Here is a 20,868-nt window from a genome sequence, read left to right as displayed (position 1 = left end):
ACAGACAGCTGTCCTCTGGAGTCCGCCGGACTCGCGGACCTTTTCTCCTCAAGTCGTGTTTCCGAGCGGATCACACGCTGACGTACGCTTTGGAGCCAAAGTTCCGAGGCCTTCGAAGAAGGGAACGTGAGCTACCATGACCGGGCAGCGCATCCCGGTACCTCGGCTCGAGGGCGTTACGCGGGAGCAGTTCATGCAACATTTCTACCCACAGGTGAGGCCCTTATGCGGGGCACATCCGCGGGAGCCACGAGATACACGTCCGTACTATACCAGCTCCCAACTGGTTTCTTGTGGCTCAGGGTGTGGGGAAAAGGCAGCAGGCTGCAGCGATGACAAGGTCGGCTCCTCAGCCAAAAGAGAGGGCGCTTGGGGCATGTCGACTGGTTCATTTGTTTAAAATACCGGAGAAAACAACCAACTCATGGTTTCTGCGGGGCGCGCTGACTCCTGGGTGGAGAATCATTTTGCTTAACTTCCTTACTCGCTGCGAAAAGCGGCTCCATACAGAGCTGAGAAGACGTCTCCCATTACCGCGGCCGTGGGTGCTCATCTTCTGCCGGGTTTTCTAAAGTGGAGGGCAGAATTTGCGGCTTCCCTGTTGGTGCGAAGGGCACCTGTCCATCTACTCCCGAGTTGGTAGATTTGGAGGTGCAACTTTTCACTCCAAGGAGACATCAGGGGAAGCAATAGAAATCTCCAGAAAAAAATTTCCACTGGTCTTGGATTTTAACTAACCTGGATTGTATTCCAGACGTTGGAATCCCTCATTTCTTTAAAAGAAAACTCAGAGACATATTAAGGCGAAAAAAATATTTTTACTTGAATTGTATTGTACGAAGAGTCTAGACTTAAAGAAGAATTTAGGAGCCCAGCAGGTATTTTAATAATAATAATAATAAAGAAACGTTACAAAAGTGTGTCTAAGGTACGACAAGACAAACCAATAATAACAAAGATCTCCTAGCAATTTTCCTGGATACTTATATCTATTAGGGCGGTCACAAAACTGCAGTTCTGAGAATTACAAGTCAGGGTTGAAGGTTTTGTTGTTGTTGTTGTTGTTGTTGTTGTTGTTGACAACCCACAGGAGACATTCATTCAACATTTAATTTATTTTGGAGAGTAGGGATAGATGGATTGTTCCTGCTCTCCTCTAGTCCCCAATTTCTATATACTAGTCATATAATGCCTACAAGGCATTGTGAAGATAGAATTATGTATGTGGAAGTGTTTTGTAAGATGCATAAAAAAAGATATTTTGTAACTTCCTAGACAAGATATAATATGTCACAAAGGAAACGTTAAGTTTCATAAAGTAGAAAATTACAAAGAATCTTCTCTGGTTATACTGCAGTAAAACTAAAAATTAATAACAAAATTGGAGAAGAACTTTTTGCCCAAAACACTAAAAAGAAAAAGATGATTGAATATAGTCCTATCAGATTTTTTAACATGCTCTAATAACTATAATTGTGAATGGTACCAGGTACATGAATAGACAGATGAATAGAATAAGAAGTCCAGAGAACTCAATATTGTAGGGTCTCACTGAGTTGCTTAGTGCCTCGTTTTTGATGAGGCTGGCTTTGAACACGCAATCCTTCTGCCTCAACCTCCTGAGACACTGGAATTACAGGCGTGAGCCACTGCACCCAGCTTAGACTTTATTTTATAAAGAAGTTTTAATTTCACTTTGGAATTGAGCAGAAGACAGAGATTTCTATATACTTCCTATTCCCGAACATGCATAACCTCCTCCACCTGAGTGATACATTTGTTACATATCATTTTCAGAGGGTTCACTCTTGGTGTATGTTCTGTGGATTTAGACAAACTTATAACACATACTCATCACTGTAGTATCATACAAAGTAGTTTCATTGCTCTAATGTTGCTAAGGTAACTGAAAAGTCATTTATAAGACAATAAAATTAGCTGTAATCTCAGTAACTCTAGAGGCTGAGGCAGAAGTATTGAAAGTTCAAGGACAGTCTCAACAACTTAGACACTGACTCAGAATTTTTTTAAAAAATTTTTAAAGGTTTGGGAATGTATCTTACTGGTAAAGCACCTCTGAAGAAGAAAATATGGATAAATTCCTCTATAATCTAGGTCTCTAGGAGGCCTTATAACAGTACCAAAAAAAAAAAGAAAGAAAAAGAAAATGATAAAATTAGATATACCCCACCATATGCAAGAATAAACTACAGGTGAGCCCAGCATAGTGGCATACACCTGTAATCTCAATGGCTCTGGAGGCTAAGGTGGAATGATTGTGAGTTCAAAGCCAGCCTCAGCAATTTGGTGAGGCTAAGCAACTCTGAAAGACCCTATAGCTAAATACAATATTTTTAAAAATGTTTAAAAAAAGTGGGGGGGCTGGGGATGTGACTCAATTGTTAAGTGCCTCCCCAGTTCAATCCCCAGTACCAAAAAAAATAAAAATAAAAATAAAATAACTGCTGGTAGATCAGAAGAACTGAGACTATACAAGTTGTAGAAGAAAATATGGATAAATTCCTCTATAATCTAGGTTTCTAGGAGGCCTTATAACAATAACTCAAAATTCAAGTGTAATAAAAAATTAATGTTTGAGTAGAAAAGAATTTATATGACAAACACTAGAAGCAAAGTTGAAAGATATACAAACTGGGATATTGTAACTTAAATCTCATAAAGGGTGTAAAAAACCATTGGATATAAAGAACTTTATTTTTAAAATTTTCTCTTTTTAAATTTGTTCTTTTTAGTTTTACATGACAGTAGAATGTATTTTGACATCATACATACATGGAGTATAACTTCCCATTTTTGTGGTTATACATGATGTGGAGTTACACTGGTCCTGTATTCATATATGAACATAGGAAAGTTGTGTCTGATTCATTCTATTGTCTTTCCCATTCCCACTCCCCTTTTCTTCCCCCCGACTCCGCCTTGTCCAGTCTGGTGACACACCACCACCCACTTTTCCTTATATTCTTACCAACATTTATTGTTACTTGTATTCTTGATAATTACCATTCTGACTAGAGCGAGATGAAATCTCAGTGTAGTTTTAATGTGCATTTTGCTAAATGCTCATGATATTGAATATTTCTTCATAGATTTGTTGACTGTTTATTTCATCTGTGAAGTGTCTTGCCCATTTATTGATTGGGTTATTTGTTGTTTTGGTGATAAGTTTTTTGAGTTCTTATAAAGAAATATTAAAAGAAGGTTGGGGAGAAGTCCAAAAATCTGATAGGAAAATGAATAGTCAATTTTAAAAACAAAACAAAACTTGAAAATGGCCTTTAAAAAGCTTTGATAATGCCTCTTAGTGTTGCTGGGAGAAACTGCTGCTGTCATACCCAGTGACTAAACTTATGGCATATTCAACAAAACTACATTTGTTTACTTTCTGACTTAGCTGTTTCTTGTTAGGATTTTATTCTGGAGATATTCCTCCAAAAGTATGAAAATGTCTACATAGTGTTGTTGTACTTGCAGATTAGTGAAGAAAAAAAAAAAACCTAAATGCCTATGCACAGGAGAATGAGTGGATAAATTATGGCCCAGTTACACTGTGTTATACTAAGCTGTAAAAAGAATGGAAGTATCTGAACTGACAGCATTTCCCAAGGTACATTTAAAAAATTTTTAAAACCAAGTTACCAAAGAAAATATATAGTAAACTACTTTTCATGTTTTTTTTTTTTTTAAGGGAGAGCTGATATGTATGTTTTTTGAGCACTTGGAAAAAATACAGTAATGATAGAAATTAATGACAATTATCTCTAGGGGATGAGTATGAGATAGAAAAATGTGGATGTATAGTTGTGTATAGTTGTGACTTTGGGAAATCATGTCAATGTTTTACATTTCAAAGTAATAATACCAGTAAGAATAAGAAATGATTTTGTTAAAAGCAAAACCCCAAAATAGAAATCAAACAGTAACGAATGACTCTAAGGAATGGGGGAGAAATAATCTAAGACACTTTTTAATATAGTACTTTGATTATATGTCCCCAGTGTAATGATAAAAAGTGTAGGCTTTTTTTTTTTTTAATAGTGATATTACCTCGTAATTCTGAAAGAACTTTCTGTAAATTCTGGAGTTTTGCAATTGATTAAACATTGAGAATGATAGGAATTAAGTTTCTCATTGTTGGAGAAGAGATTACAAATATATGTACATTTGGTATGTATGTGTGTATAAATATAGTACATATATGGAGAGAGATACATATATGTATATGCATATGTGTATGTGTGTTTTGGGGGGTATACATATATGCTCATGTATTTCTTAGCTCTGTCCAATGAGAAGGCAGAAGTAATGATGTGCCATTAATCCACTGAGTCCCACGTTTTTAATTCTGTGAATGTTTTGATGAGGTTGATGCAAGTGTGTTAAAATAGGTTGGAAATCAGTCTAGAGCTTATGTATGTTATTATATTAAATAATACTAATTTAAATAATATTTAATATTACATGTTATATACCATATTTACATTTTTACACGTGTTTCATATTTGAGGTGAAAAATGGGGTAAACATTACCCACTGAAAGAAACCAGACTGTAGGGCTGGGCAAAAAAAGTATAAAAGGATGCTGGATTATGTTATTTTGCCACAAAGTAAGGAAGTATTCAGGTTAAAAAGTCTTAAGAACCAGCCAAATGTAAAATAATTCAAGTTTTAAAATGACATTAATAGATTATCCAAAGAATAAAATAAATGAAAAAGTTAGAGGTCATTTTTTACATTAGTGGAACTTACAACTGTAGAAGAAATTATATAATTTTTTTTAATCACTGCTTTTTACACTCAACCTAACAGTACTTGATTTAGACAAGATTTACCAGTTGAAGTTAACATCACAAATGTTAGGGCAAAATATCAGTTATCACCTAATGTGGTGCCCAGGAAGGGCCACCATATCCCTTCTGTGGTACATTCTTTCCCCAAAATGTATAATCTGAATCTAATCATGAAAAAACTTCAGATAAGCCCAAATCAAAGGGCATTCAACAAAATAATTAGTCCATATACTTCAAAAATGTCAAGGTCATGGAAGACAAAAGTTGAAGAACTGTTCCATATTAAAAGACTTGGCAGCTGAATGTAATGTGGCATTTCAGGCTAAATTCTGGTCCAGGAAAAGAAATAATGCTAAATGAAATTATTTGGAAAATTAATGAAATCTAAATATGGACTGTGGATAAGATAATAATATTATATAAGTATGAAATATAATTTTGATTATTACTCCATCATTATTTACGAGTGTCTTTGTTCACAGGAAGTACACTTACTTTCTAGAGAGAAAGGCTTGTAATGCCAGCATTTTAACCTTAGAACGGTTACGAAAAAATTAAATTAGGTTTAATAATATGTCCTTCTCTAAACACACAGTGAGAGCAAATGATATAGCAAATGGGACACAATATTCAGTTAGTGAACTGGCATAGAGAGTATATGATTCTTTGTAATGTTCTTGCAATGTTTTTAGAAGTTTGAAATGGTATCAAAATAAAAAGTTATAGAAATATTTTACTATAAAGTATAAATTTTAATAATTTATATTTTTGTCATAAATAACATGAAAGTATATGTAATATTTAGATTTCTCTTCTTTTCTATTGATGATACTACTGTTTGTTTTCCTAATCTTAACCTTTTGTTCTAGGTCTAATTCATGGGCCTTCTTCCGATTTTAGTGATAGTGTGAACTGTCAGAAATTTTGAGTTTGAGTATCTGGGGATCAAGAATCAAAGCTTATCCCTCTGTTATCAAATATAACTATTGATATATTGTTGGTTTTCACAAACTTTTTGTTGCACTTTTCATTATTTACAGAGAAAACCTCTTGTGTTGGAAGGAATTGACATAGGAGCATGTACAAGCAAATGGACAGTGGATTACCTAAGCCAAGTTGGAGGGACAAAAGAAGTAAAGATTCATGTTGCTACAGTTGAACAGATGGACTTCATTAGTAAGAATTTTGTATATAGGTATTTTCTTCTGAGGTTTACTCTGGGGTACAAATAACCTTTTTAAAACTTAAAAAATATTTTTATGTCATTATACATTTTTTGGCTATCTGATGTAATCATGGACTAGCTTACTGATTTTTTAAAGTATAGTGCTTTTTTAAAATATTTATTTTTTAGTTGTAGTTGGACACAATACCTTTATTTTATTTATTTATTTTTGTGTGGTGCTGAGGATCAAACCCAGGGCCTCACTTGTGTGAGGCAAGTGCTTTACCACTGAGCACAACCCCAGTCCCTAAAGAGTAGCTTTTAATAGACAAGAATTCAAAGTTAATATAATTATACAAAGATGTTTCCAAAGACCATCTCTTTAACAGGGTATATACCCAATATTTTTTGGAAGTTACAGAAGAGAGAATTTCCACAATTAAAATTAAATTATATCTAAAGTGGGTGGGTATGCTGTGCTCATTCATTGCTCCATTTATCCTACCAATCAATTTATCCTACCACATTGGTAAACTTATCTAGTGTAGGAAATTTTCTAAAAGGCTCATGTTTTCTTTTTCTGTCCTCTATAAAAATGTAGGACAAGCTTGTTTGGTATAATCTTTCATCAATTTGTTTAACTTTTTTAAAAAAATCATATTTTCTAACCTTCAGTACTTTGATTTCTTTCATAGTTGTCATGTTATGCTGTGGAATCTCTTAAAAGGAGCTGAGGATTTAGCTTAATAGTAGAGTGCTTGCCTACCATGCACAAAGCACCAGGTTCAATACCTTGTACTATCCCCAAAGAAAGCAAATAGATAATCATAAGCTGCTGAATATCTAAACTTGAAAGCTTTAAATATTATTTTATTTTGCAAGTTTTATGTGTTATTTATTCCCCAGAGATTCATTAATAATGTTAAGTTAAAAACCAACAACTTTCAAATTCTGAGCACATTTAGTTCCCAGCAAATTAATCTATTGAAAAACCACGTAGTTCACAAAATATTTCAGTTTAGAGATGAGTTAAACAGTTTCTAATGTCCAGGGGCATTCCTTTCTCATTAAAGTTTCCAAGCTCATGTTACAACTGCCAAAACTTTTCTCAATTTTTTACCATTTGAATGGTCACCATTATAGTTTTGGTTTTTAATAGACCATGAATTGAATTTAATTACCACAAGGTTTTCCAAGTGTAAGAACTTTTCACTTTTTATTAGATCAGGAAAATGCTGGAATGATGATTTTTCAGCCTGCAATTAATGATGTTCATTTTCCAGAGTCTAATGGGTATTGAAAACTCATCTTGAATTGCTTTGATGTTTTGTCATGTCTTTTCAAAACTTGTTTTTGAAGCACATATATTACATAATAGTTTCTATCCCAGCTTCCTCAAAGCTTTTCCTTAGAGTTACTAAAAAGTTGCAAGATTATTTAGCACAAGGAAAAAAAAAGTTTAATACTTTTTAGCATTTACCAGGCAGGAGGAAAGAAGGGAGATATTTAGGCCAAAGAGACACTAGAAAGTACAAAATTCTACAGATACAATATTATAAAAATCACTTCAGTTTGACATTGCTCCTCCTCTTTATCAAATATCTGAAGATGGATACATTAACAAGTATTAACTTACATTTTTAAAATCTTCTTGAGTCAGGATACTATGGAAAAGAGAACCTTGTATGATGAAAGGATATTGATATCTTCTGGTTATAGATCTAATTGAAAAAAAGTTTAAATCTCAGAAGCTTTGCTTTGCTGCCTCTGCCTAGGGCATCATGTAATTCTTTTGTCTTGCTCTTATTATTTATTGTACTTTCATCAATTCTGTTCTTATTTTGTAAAGCAGCCTTTACAAAATGGGTGAAGTTTTTTTTTCCTTCCTTTTTTTTTTTTTCTTAATTTTGATGACTACTTGCATGCTGCTGAAGGGTATATGTATTTTCATTATTGCTAACCCTAACATCTGTCCTTTCCTGAATACTCAGGTACTGTGCCAGGCATTCTAGATTTTATTCATTTTAAACTACAAAACAATCTGTGAGGTAGATATTGTTTATATGATTTTACAGATGGAAAATATGAAGGTTTAAAAATATTAAGCAACTTATCCAAGATCATGCAGTTCAAAATGATAGAACTCATACGTGTACTCAAATTTGCGTGACTCCATGGCATCCATGGTAACCCTTATTTGATATTGTCTTTCTTACTGGTCTGTGTGCTAGTCCAGAAAAATGATCCCTTAATAGTGAAGCGTCATCTCCTTCCTAAGATGTTTCTTTTTATCTCTGTTAATAACTGCAACCTACTTGTTTCTGCCTGTGTAATCATGCTTGCTCAGCAGCTATGTCAGGAACCAGAGCTATCTGAAGAAAGAGAGAAATCAAGGTTACTTGCATGAGAAAGTATTGAAACCCAGAATTCTGTACTAAAATGAAAGATATGGAGAACAAAGGGGCTAGGCTCAGCTTTTGGAGAGGACTTCACTGAGCCTGCAGCAGTGCTGAATAAACCTTGCTTTTCTACATCTCCAAGTGCCCCTTGTCTCTTTCTAGGGCCATAACTTTCCATATTTTTTTTACCATTTTTCATAACAATAGTAGATGGGTTTCTGTTCGGAACATGCATGAGGTAACGAAGTCCTGAGATAGAAAACATTGAATAACAGAATAGCAAGTAAATTTATTGATGTAATTGATCCAAAATTTTATATAAGAACAGTACCTTGTAGATTAATCTGAGTAGATGGTGGACTCCTCTTTTCTGCAATCCTCATTCTACATAATTAGTAGTGGTAGCCTCTAGTTCAGATTGACTTTCACATTCACAGGAGCCATTAGCCCATAACCTGGCATCAGAGACGCTTAGATTTTCAGACGAATACAAGGCAAGAAGTAGCACTTTAGCAGTATAGTGTCAGTGAGAACCCCATTCCTCACTCAATTTGCTTTTCCATGACACTTGAAACAGGTAGCTATTGAAACCTGAAAGTTTGTATATTTCCAAAAGTTATCAGATACCATAGAAGCATTTTTCTACCAATAACTTGGAATAGGATATTGACCTGTAAGAATCCATCTGTAAAATAAATTTTAAAATCTTCAATTCCACAATTTCAGATAACTTACGTCAAACAAGCATACTGCTAAAATGAATTTTTAAAATTTAGAATTCCACTTAATAGGTCATAATAAAAACTATGAATATTGTAAAATGTCATGTTTACCTGCAGCAAGCCTATAGTAATTATATTACTAGTTATTCTCTTATGAAGTCTGAGTATTCTTTTGTACTTATTTCAGAACTTTGCCTTTTGACAAGTTGGTCCAGAGGGCAGCTGAAGAAAAGCATAAAGAATTCTTTATTTCAGAGGTAATTGTTTTTAATTTTTTAGAAAGCATTAGTATGTGTTTATACACTGATTTTATTAGAAAGTATTCATATGCTAAATTATTATCTTACAAAAGATCATTAGATATACAGGAACTGTAGCCTTCTCTGATAATTGTTCTTAAGAGTTGGTTGGATATGCCACCACAGACTAGCATTGCCATTTATCAGTTCTCAAACCTTGGCCATATTATTTTTCTGTGCTTAAATACACTCATGTATAAAATGGAGATAATAACAGTATCCATATCATAAGAGTTTTGTGAGAATTAACTAAGCAAAATCTGTAAAATACTTAGTAGTATGCCTAACACAGATACTATTTATTATATGTAAGATATTAGTATTACTTCTTTTGAAAATGCTTGTATCTAATATGCCAAATTCAAATGCTAATGAAGAACTTTATTTCATATAGGCAGTTTCTACATTTTTTATTAATATGATTTCTTTTGAGTGGTATAACATTTGTTCAAGATTAAATTAGAAGAATTCTTATTTTCTTTATAGTCCAGCTTTAAATAGTTCAGTTTAAATGCCTTGAGACAAGGCATTGAGCTACAATATTTCTATAGTTTAAAAAAAAATCACTGTGTTATCTCAAAGCTCGTTGCAAAAATAAGCTGCTTTAAGCTTTTAATCAAAAACTGATGTCTACCTAAAAGCCAGCTGGGCTAGGCAGTTTAGTTTAACAGGTGTTTCATTTTCATAGTTCTCTCATCAGGCAGTGGTAATGCTAGATTGCCACCGAAATCCCTGCACACTTGGAGGTCTGTGAATCTGTACTATGCCTAGAATGTCTTAAACCTAATTCCATTAGCTATACTACTTTATAGCCATGCTTTGAACATGTGTATTTAGTTGCTGTTTGGCAGCTTCCTGACTGTGGGTAATGAGTGCACAGATTTCAATAGCTGTGAAATGTGAAGTAAAAGAAAGAGAGAAAGGATGAAGGATTAAGTCTAAAAATTATGGAAAGTCTGTAAACAAGATTAATTTAGACTGTCAGTTCAGTCCTGTGGAAAGCTGAGGCTGAGATAGAATTAGGAGTGCATTAGGGAGTAATGTCTATAAAAGGAAAGGAGAGGAAGCAGGCTTGGGTGGGGGAAGTCATCTAATTTGTATGTACTGTATGTCAGAGGAGTCCCGCCTTGATTGGCAGGACTACCAACTTAGTCTTTGGTTGGGCCTGCCCTAGGAAAAGTAAAACCTTGTTTCAGGTACTAAGGTAAACCTTAGGAAGTTAACAGCTGGCAATCCTAAGTAAATCACAGTTCTTGCAACAAGTCCTTTCTTGAATCTTGAATCTGAGCAGTAGATCTCTGCTATGTGAACTTATTTTTTTAAACCCTGAAACATTAGACTGTTAGAATATCCTTAGAATTTTGAAGAACATTTTTTGAAATCTGTTTAGCCAGTAACATACTTATAGAACCTATCTGATATGATACTAAAAATATGAAAATAGTGAATCCAAGAATTCTCATAGATTTATGATCATAGATATAGGGTTTTAATGTAAATAAGATGTATTTTGAAGTTTGTGTTATAATGGTTCATACTGGTTTCAAAGAGGCAGAATTCTTGAGTTGGTTTGCCCCTGAACTTGACCTAATATATCTCAGTTCTCTAATTCATGGAAAACGAAGGTAACAATGAATGGGTTTTTGTTGTTGTTGTTGTCGTTATCATTTTTTGCAGTGCTGATTCTCAAACCCAGTGCTTTACAAAATGCTAGGCAAATGCTATTCCATCAAGTTATACTCCCAACCCTACAGTGAATGTTTTATATTTCAGGCAGATCCATATTTAGCTACTCAGTGAAGTATAAATGATAATTTAAAAAATTATCCATTTGAGTTTACTAGTATGAAATGATAATGTTTCTAACTCACACCTGAGCTGACTCTTAAGGATTTCACTTTAGCATTTCTGTTGTCAGGGATAGGTTTAGCCTGATAAAATGCACTGTTCCAAGTTTTTAAAAGATTTATTAAAAGTAAAGAGTATTTTTATTATCTCTTATTTTATATTTGTATTAAATTGAGAAGTTTGTTGTTGGTGTTTAATAATATTTTGAGATCATGTATTCTATACAAATGGGGATCCTTTTATTAAGTGTTAAGAAACTGTTAAAAAATCTAAATAATTATTTGGAGTATAAAGTGTAAATCATTGTGGTTTTATGCATGGTGTGTTAAGTGTTGCCTTTAGAATTTATTTTACTTAATGTTTTGTGGATCCATTCATCATTATGAGCCACATACATGAAGACATTTCTTCATATGGCCACCAGAGAGCATTAGTAGAAAGGGTAAGGTAATTGAACTTTTTAGAAAAATACTTCACTGGGTCAGATTTTAAAGCTTAATTCCTTCCTTCTTTACTTCCTAAAATTTTTAAATGAATGCTGTTATTTTTCTTTGGCATGTTTAAGGATGAGAAATACTACTTACGGTCTCTTGGAGAAGACCCTAGAAAGGTAAGAAATGTAGATTTAAGGTTGGGCACAGTGGTGTATACCTGTAATCCCAGTGACTTGGGAAACTGAAGCAAGTTCAAGGGCAGCATGGGCAACTTAGTGAGACCCTGTATTAAAAAATGAAAGGGAATAGGGATGTAGCCTAATGGTAAAGGACCCCTGGGTTGAATTCCCAGTTTAGAAAAGAAAAAAAGAACTGTGGATTTAAAACAGTTGCTTAAAGCCTAAGTGATTATATGTGTTTTAACTTACAGTGTAATTTTTATAGTTATTGATTGACATATAACTTTTCTTACTCTATTCTTTTCTCAATGATTTGTGCCCCTAATTAAAATTATTGAAAATTGATTACTTAGTTCTTAGGTAGGACTATAGAATCTTAGTGTTAAATAAGAAATACAATAAGAATAAGAAATATTATTATACAATAAGAAATCTATACAATAATAAATCCCTTCTATTGAATATTTTATAGATGGCTAGTCGACTAATAAAACACTAATCCAAAATAATTATAGAAATCCTGAATAATTCATTATATAAGCTTTGATGTATATTTGGAGTCAAATGTATAGAGCCACATTAGAGTAGATGACAATTGTATAAATCTTGCTTAAAGTAGAAAGAACCTTTCTATTAATGAAGTACATAGAGCTTAACAGTGTGATACTGTTAAATCTGCAATCTTATTTACACAGTCTGTTATTTCTTCATTAGTAAGATAATGTGTTAACAGATGTTCACATCACAGTATTTTAAAACACTGAGCAAAGTTTTACCCTTTTTTTTCTTTCTTTTTTTTTTTATTTGTTTCTTACATACATGACAATAGTGGAGTGCATTACATTCATGATTATCCATTCACAGTACAATTTTTTATAACTCTGTATATAAAGTATGTTCACACCAAATTATGCCATTATACATGAGCTCTCTTATTTTTTTTTGCATACAATTCTTAATAAACCTTTATACTACCCTTTATCATATATCTGTTTATATATAAGGTATGTTGACACCAAATTCACATCTTCATACATGTATTTTGTATAATGATGACCCTCTTCCACCATCCTAGCTATTCCCCTTCTCCCTCCCATTCCCTCCCACTCCTTGCCCTTTTCTTATTATTATGTAGTCTCATTGGTAGCCTTAGATAAAATATGCATTTTAAAATTCTTTCCAGAGGTTGTCTTTTTATCTAATATTTTGTTTTTATGTTTCTGTCAATACAGGATGTTGCAGATATCAGAAAGCAATTTCCTTTATTAGAAGGAGATATTAAGTTTCCAAACTTCTTCAAAGACGAACAGTTCTTTTCCAGTGTTTTTCGAATTAGTTCACCTGGATTACAGCTTTGGACCCACTATGATGTATGCTAACTATGTGAAAAATCTAAATCCACATAAATATAGCATTTACAGATTTAACATTCCTAATTTTAACTTTTTAAGCCACCCTAAAGATCTTTGTGGTGTAATTTGCTGAAACATTGAGTTTTGAATAAGCATTTTATAAGGCAGTGATGGGGGAGTGAATTATTTAGCTAATGGCAAAGTCTAGTTTTTCACATTTTATTTCTCTGTGGTCTTGTTTTTGATTCATCATTATATATGTAAGTTTTATGAAGTGTATTCGTGTTTTCTGTTTTTATTTTTTAATGTGTGAAAGATGACCACCAGGTAAAGCACTGGAGGGACAGACAGGTGTGTAAATGATACGCATGACTCTTGCCATACAGTCACGTTATTCGGGAGAAAGGCAGGAGCTTATGGTGAACTATTTCTAATTGTAAGAATTTGGGGGTATCTGAAGAGCTTAGTATTTATATCTTTGTCTACTGTACTTGTAAGTCAGAAAGTAAGTTTAGGTGTTTTTTTATTATTATTTAGTCTATGGTATTTTAATTTTATTTGCTTAAATATACATATATGTATATATATTTATACATTTTTTAAACTATTAAAATGCTAGTATGGTGTGTGATTTGGTGTCAGGAAGTGGAGAAACAAGAAGCTGAAGTAATACCTAACAGGTTTCCAAAGATAAAATAATTTTTTAAAAGGTTCTAAATCAAACTGCTATGTTTTATATGTATATTTTATAATTCATTTAAAGACCTCTTGGGAGGATTTTAGCATAGTCAGTAAGTCTATAATTAAGTGAGACAGACATGAAACCTTAGCACATTGGTTTTTTTAAGATTTTACATGAGTGACATGGTGAGAAAAATAATATGGTGACTCACAACATTTTTAGCTATAAGTTCTGACTTGAGAACATTTTAAAATTTTAAGTAGTTTCCCTTTTACCTCAACTTGTAAAACATATATAAAGCTTTTCTTAAGAAATGCTAGTTATAATTATATGGTTAAGGTTTATATAAGTAAAGGGTTACTGCTAAAAGGAGAAATGCTTCAGTAGTAATGACATGTGAATAATCATGAATATATCTTGCTCAGCGTATATCTTAATTCCTTAGCTGAGAATCATGTGGCTCTGCCTTTTAACATTTTTAACAGTCAGTACTAAGAAGGTATATTCTTGCATATATAGGAAACATTAAGATTATTCTATGAAAAAATGTATTAAGAAAATTTGCAGGGCCAAGGTTGTAGCTCAGTGGTAGAGCACTTGCCTAGCATGTGTGAGGCACTGAGTTCCATCCCCGATACCACATAGAAATGAACAAATAAAATAAAGGTATTGTGTTGATCTATAACTAAAAAAATTTTAAAAAGAAAATTTGCCAGAATATATTCCTGTGCAAATAATTTGATAATGAAGATATCTATAATCATATTATTGTTAAACATGTATTAAGAGTTAGCAGTGGTTGTAACTGTACCCATTTTCCTAACACCTAATTTTTCTAAGGGCTTTTACTCTGTTCTCTAATGTTGGTTGGTCTTAGAACATTCCTTGAAACTTAAATAAAGAAGTTGCTAGGGGCTGGGGATGTGGCTCAAGCGGTAGCGCGCTCGCCTGGCATGCGTGCGGCCAGGGTTCAATCCTCAGCACCACATACAAACAAAGATGTTGTGTCCGCCGAAAACTAAAAAATAAATATTAAAAAAAAAAAAAAGAAGTTGCTAACTAAGCAGAGTATCAAGTACAATTTAACTATTTTCACAGTCAATTAATAGTTGGATAAGGGAAATTAGTTTCCTAATACTGGACTTCCTAATTTGCCAGTTCTTCCTATTTTAAGGTAATACTGTAGAAATACCTTCAATACAGGCATAGCTATATGTGGAATATGAGGATTTCCATTGTTAGATTAGAATATGAGTTTTAGGTAGTGTAAGTCAAGTCTTATAAAAGATTGGGGTTTAGTCTGGGTACAGTGGCACATACTTATATATTCCCAGCTACAGAGGCTAAGGCAGGAGGATTGCAAATTTGAGGACAGCCTAGGTAAGGGCAACATAGTGAGGCCCTGTCTCAAAATAAATGAAAAAGAATTAAGGTTTGTAGTTAATTATGTGGAAAGTTGTTGGTTCTATTTATTTGAATTTTAGACACTGCTTACCAATAAGTTTTTATTGGTCTTCAGGTGATGGATAACTTTTTAGTACAAGTAACAGGAAAAAAGCGTGTTACACTATTCAGCCCTCGAGATGCCCAGTATTTATATCTATCAGGTATGGGTTTTTTTAAAAGTTTTATATATTTTTTTTCCTTTTTGCTTAGTATTTTATTCTATAGCTTTAAGGGGAAAAGAGAAATACTTCATCTCTTATAGACAAAAAAAGTTTTATATTTTTAATGTCTATTCAGTTGCTCCTTTTGAGAAATCTCTATTCACATTGAGGGGGGAAAAACATTTTGGGGCACTTTTTGCTATTATTATATTCTCCATTGTATATGTGTAATACATACAGGAGTAGTCTGCCAGAAGAATGAGATTTTCATATTCTTATCTTAATTGCATGGGTATCAGTGTTCATAATTAAAGAATGGGTCATGGAAAACTGTCTTAGGTTTCAGGAGAATAGTCATTGCCCTCATGGTGTGAGTACAGTGATTGAACACAAAAGAATTAATTTTCATATTTGTATTTGTAAAAATACTTTATCTAAAAATGCTAACTTTGCCCAATCTTTGTTTTCCTTTTTTTGAATTTTTCAGGTACTAAATCAGAAGTACTAAATATAGACAACCCAGACTTAGTTAAATATCCACTCTTTTCCAAGGCTAGAAGGTACGAATGTACCCTTGAAGCTGGTGATATATTATTCATTCCTGGTAAGATTTCTAGACCTCAGTAATGTGCTGTTTATAAAATCTGCACTGTGACTCATACTCTATGTGATTATTTTTTTCTATGTGTGTGTATGTTTAAAGAATACCTCAGCAAACTCTTAGAAATTAATAGTCTTGTTTCTCAAAAGCAATCTATGTTGCACATACAATTATATGTAGTATATAATATTTGATGATAAATGACTATGTTACTGGTTTCTCTATTTACTATATTATACTTTTAATCATTAGAGTATACTGCTACCTATAAAAAAAAAAAGTTACCTGTATAACAGCCTTGTGTAGGTCCCTCAGGAAGTACTCCAGAAAAAAAACATTGTTGCCATAACAGATGTCAGCTTGCTTTGTTATTCCCCTGAAGACCTTCAATGGGACAGGATGGGGAGATGGGAGGCAATGATCCTGACCCTGTGTAGATATAGGTGAAAGTATGTTTGTGTTTTGTTTTTTTCAAAAAAGTTTAAAAAGTAAAAACACATAATTTTAAAAATAGAAAAAAATCTTAGAGGATAAAGATATAAAGAAATAAAAATAGTTTTGCACAGCTGTATAATGTCCTTCATGTAATTGATCATCTATAAAAACTGGATGCATTGATTTCTCATTCTTATATTCATTGAGAATAACCATTACATCAATCTTAAAAATCAGTTGTCTTTTCTAAAATTTGTATTTACATTTTTGATTTTTGTATCTTCAGAACATGGTTAAGGGACATGCACTTTTCTGTTATTCTACATATAGGTTTTTTTAAAAAACAAAAAGTCCCCAAATATTAAACATTTGCATATATTTTGAAACAAAAGCAAAAGTCCCATCTTAGGATTTAAATTTAACAGAATGGTTAGTTTTTTTCTTTTAAGAAAGATTCTAGAAAAATTGAAGTGAAGATTAAAACTGAAGACTACTTCTGCATATCAAACTATGTTAATCTTTTCTTTTTCCTCAAGCACTCTTAGAATGAGTTTGATTCAAAAATTTAAATCTTTCTTTCTAAACCTTGCATAAGATTAAACATTGTTTGACATGATTAGTACTCCATCTTTGTTACATTGTCGTGTTGCTTTAGCATGCCTCTGACACTTATATTTTGAAAATGTATAGACTCAATTGAAAACAAAGTAAACTTTTTAGTGAAAATAAAAAATTAATTAGGTATATAATATATTTTACCCATCGCCTCCACCATCAAAATATTTGCTGTAGTTTTGTGTACTAATTGTTGTAAAGGAGCTGAAATATAACATGATTATAATTGCATTAGAAATATAAAACTAAGGAAGCTACAATGAATGCAAATCTAAGCAAGTTAGAAAACCAAATTACAGCTTGAACATGAAGTCTTTGAGAACAAAGGTCTTGTACTGAATCAGAAAAGGTCATACTTCTCAAATAATTGAAATGTTCTGTATACCAAGAAAAAAAAAAAGTTTTTTATGTAGTTGTATGACTCAGGAAGTGTAAACAAGTAACACAAAACATAGCCCCAGATGAGAACTACAAAATAAATATAGCTTTATTATGCCCATCAAGTTATAAAGGAAAAATTGCTATTTTTAAAGATTTTTAAACTAAGGGTTTCGACACTTTAAATTGGTTTGGCAATTCATAAAAGTTAAAATGATTCTGTTAGAAGCTGGGAGTGTGCTAACGAAGGGATTTGGTTACAAGAATTATTTCTTACATTGGCTATATGCAATTCGTGATATTTCAGTGACATTTTGGTTTTTTTTTTTTAACTGTAGGTTTTATTTTTAACTTGTTTTTTGAAACTTTCTCCAGCTTTATGGTTCCATAATGTAATTTCTGAAGAGTTTGGAGTGGGAGTGAATGTCTTTTGGAAGCACCTTCCATCTGAATGCTATGATAAAACAGACACCTATGGAAACAAAGATCCTAAAGCAGCATCAAGAGCTGCACAAATTTTAGACAGAGCCTTAAAAACACTGGCTGAATTACCAGAGGAATACAGGGACTTCTATGCACGGCGAATGGTCTTACACATTCAAGACAAAGCCTACAGCAAGAATTTTGAGTAAATAATGAAGTGAATGTGATGCATAATCTTTTAATAAAATTTAGTTCAGACAGTGAGAAAGTATAACAAGTTATAAATTTTTAAAGATTCATTCTTTGTTAAAATAGGACAGATAAATCAGTCTCAGATTTACAGATTAACTAAATATGATGTGGGTCTTGGTATGGTTTCTACTTGATACAGATTGTTAAAAGAGTTTAAAGAGTGCCATACTAGGACTACTCATTAGCTGTACGATGCAAATTACTGGGCTAGGGATATAGGTCGGTGATACACATATGCTTAGGGTCCTGGATTTGATCTTCAACACCAACAAACACACAAACAAACAAACAAAAAACCCCAAATAATTAAAAATCCAACTTAAAATGATTCCAGCAATAAGAAACTATATTGACTCTCATTACATGAAGTCTCTGATAGGTTTCAGTGTTTCCAATCCATTGATTTGGTATTGTCACCAAACTTTGGAGATTTTTTTTCCCTCTTTCTCTAGCCACAGCATTGGCAGTTATCCTAAGGCTGGCTACCCTTGTGGTCATGGGATGATTGCCAGTATTTGGGGCCTTGTGTATCTTCATTTAAATGCAGCAGAAGAATCTGGCTGGATTCCAGTGATCCTGTGTTAATATGGAAATTTGGTAGCAAATTTCCCAGAATTTGCTACCAAATCCTTGGGTCTTATTGCTGTATAAAGTAGCTTAGATCTGCCCATCCCTGAGCTAGTCATTAGGCAAAGGATATAAAATAACCCTTAGGCTAGTCAGGTCTCCTGGAGCTGGGAATAGAATCCTTTTTGAGGCCTATGAGGTATGGATGGGGCAGAATGGATAATTTTTAAAACCAGGGTTCTGATAGGAAAGGAAAAACGGTGGACAACCAACTAAGTTTTCTACTACATTTGCATGTAATCAGAATCTTTTGAGGCATTTTTTTTTAACACATATATGCCTAGGCTCCAACTATGTTATGTTATATTCAGTACATTTGGGATTTGGTATAGGTGTCTAATAGACCTTATAAGCTGTTTTGATGTATAATCAGGACTGAGAATCACTGGACTATAGTGATTTGTATTATTAGTTTTGTGATTTACCCAAAACAAATGTTTAATTGATCCTGGTTTTGATCCTGATATGTCAAATCAGCCTTCTTTTAAAATTTTTTTATATAGAAAATACATTAATTTTAGTTTATATGTATGGCTAAGTATCAACCTAATTAAAGTTTCTCCTACTAAATACATTTTTACCTAGTCTTTTTCTAAATAAATGTTTTTTGTTTTTTTTTTTAATGAAAGATCCTAATGTTGTCTTTGAAGACAATGGGCCATTGTGTGTCTTCTATGCTATTCTTTGTTTTGTACCTAGCCATTATGTTGCAATGTCACTGAAACAAGACCAAGTATATTTATTGAACACAAATGTGCCCATCTAAAGCAATCTCTGTGAGTACATCATTTTTGGTGCATTTTAATTAATTTTCTCTATTGAAGATAATCCATTCACTCATGTTTTATGCTGGAGTAGTTTCAGGCATAAAATGCAAATCACAATAAACAAGAAAGGAAAAGTTCTGATTTTCCTAGGCATCTTTTGAAAAACTTACTGAATTAACTAAGATCAACAAAGGTGATAAAAAGTCTCTCAGAAAGGAACTGTTTTAATATACTAGCCAAATCTAATTACCAGATTTTGATCTTTATTTCTAAAACTAAGCAAGGAACTTACTTCTTCAGTGATTCCTGTTGTTTCAGGAAGAAGAAAGACAAAACTCTCTTAGTTTTGTACAGTATTTATAGTCCGCTTTTAATAAACTTTCCTCCTTTTTTTTAAATTTCCCTTTTCTTAACCAATATGAGAATCAGTGCAAAGTATAAATGTGGCAGTAAACCAGTTACAATTGGCTTACTGAATATTCATTTTATTTTATTTTGGTTAGTGGGGAAGAAAACTGGGTGAAGTTAAATAACCTCTTAAGATTATTTTCCTCGTCTTTAAAATAGAACTAATGCTTCATAAGTTTCTACCAAAGAATAGAGGAGATAGTTAAGAGCAGAAACAGCTGATGGCTAGTGCTAGCTATTTAATTTTCTTGCTAAGAGGTGTGAGGTAGCTCCTTTTGTAGTATTACATTTGGAAGGCTAGAGATAAACCCTCTGGGAAGTTTTAAAATTATCTCTAAGGTCGTATTTTTGTTAGGGTCTGTTCATTTTAAAATTGAGATATTTTAATCTTTTTTGCCTTTGGGGTTAAGGCCAAATGAATGAAATATTTCTCAGTATATGTTAAGGATGACCTCACAGGGATTCTAATCAACCCAGATTGTATAAATGCTTGTCCAGATCCACACAGCTGTGATAGAAGATGGGATTAATTTCAGTGGTAGTGACCATATTCTCTCTTCTTAATGTGTAGCATATCTCAAATACTTCTGAATGGATTGGATAGCTTTTCTTTGGCTAGTTTGGGAGCTGGACCTGATGTACAAAGGAATTTTCTTCGCAACAAACCTTCATATATACAAGGATTCAAAATAAAACTAATAAGCAGGCAGACAGCAGAATATAATACAAAAAAATGGAACAGTGCAGCTGAAGAATAAAGCAAAGGTATATGTACTAGTGTGAAATTTTCCCAATGTAACTTCATACAAAAGGTGTCAAAATATGCTGCCATTTGTGTAAAATAAGGTGCTGTGTGTAAATATT

General features: G+C 32.9%; 1 protein-coding gene across 1 annotated transcript; it reads left to right on the top strand.

The window, feature by feature from the left end:
- Nucleotide 1: 1 nt before the first annotated feature.
- Nucleotides 2–19,399, top strand: TYW5 (tRNA-yW synthesizing protein 5). Its single transcript, XM_081261954.1, has 8 exons — nt 2–214; nt 5,852–6,006; nt 9,285–9,354; nt 11,810–11,854; nt 13,090–13,227; nt 15,411–15,498; nt 15,986–16,102; nt 17,903–19,399. The coding sequence occupies exons 1-8, from the start codon at nt 137–139 to the stop codon at nt 18,157–18,159; spliced, it is 948 nt and encodes a 315-aa protein (XP_081118080.1). The 5' UTR covers nt 2–136; the 3' UTR covers nt 18,160–19,399.
- Nucleotides 19,400–20,868: the final 1,469 nt, after the last annotated feature.

Source organism: Spermophilus citellus (genome assembly GCF_964194105.1).
Source record: "Spermophilus citellus genome assembly, chromosome: 11".
In the NCBI taxonomy this organism is placed as follows: domain Eukaryota; kingdom Metazoa; phylum Chordata; class Mammalia; order Rodentia; family Sciuridae; genus Spermophilus; species Spermophilus citellus.
The sequence above is the reverse complement of the archived record's forward strand: the minus strand, read 5'-3'. Positions and strand labels throughout refer to the sequence as shown.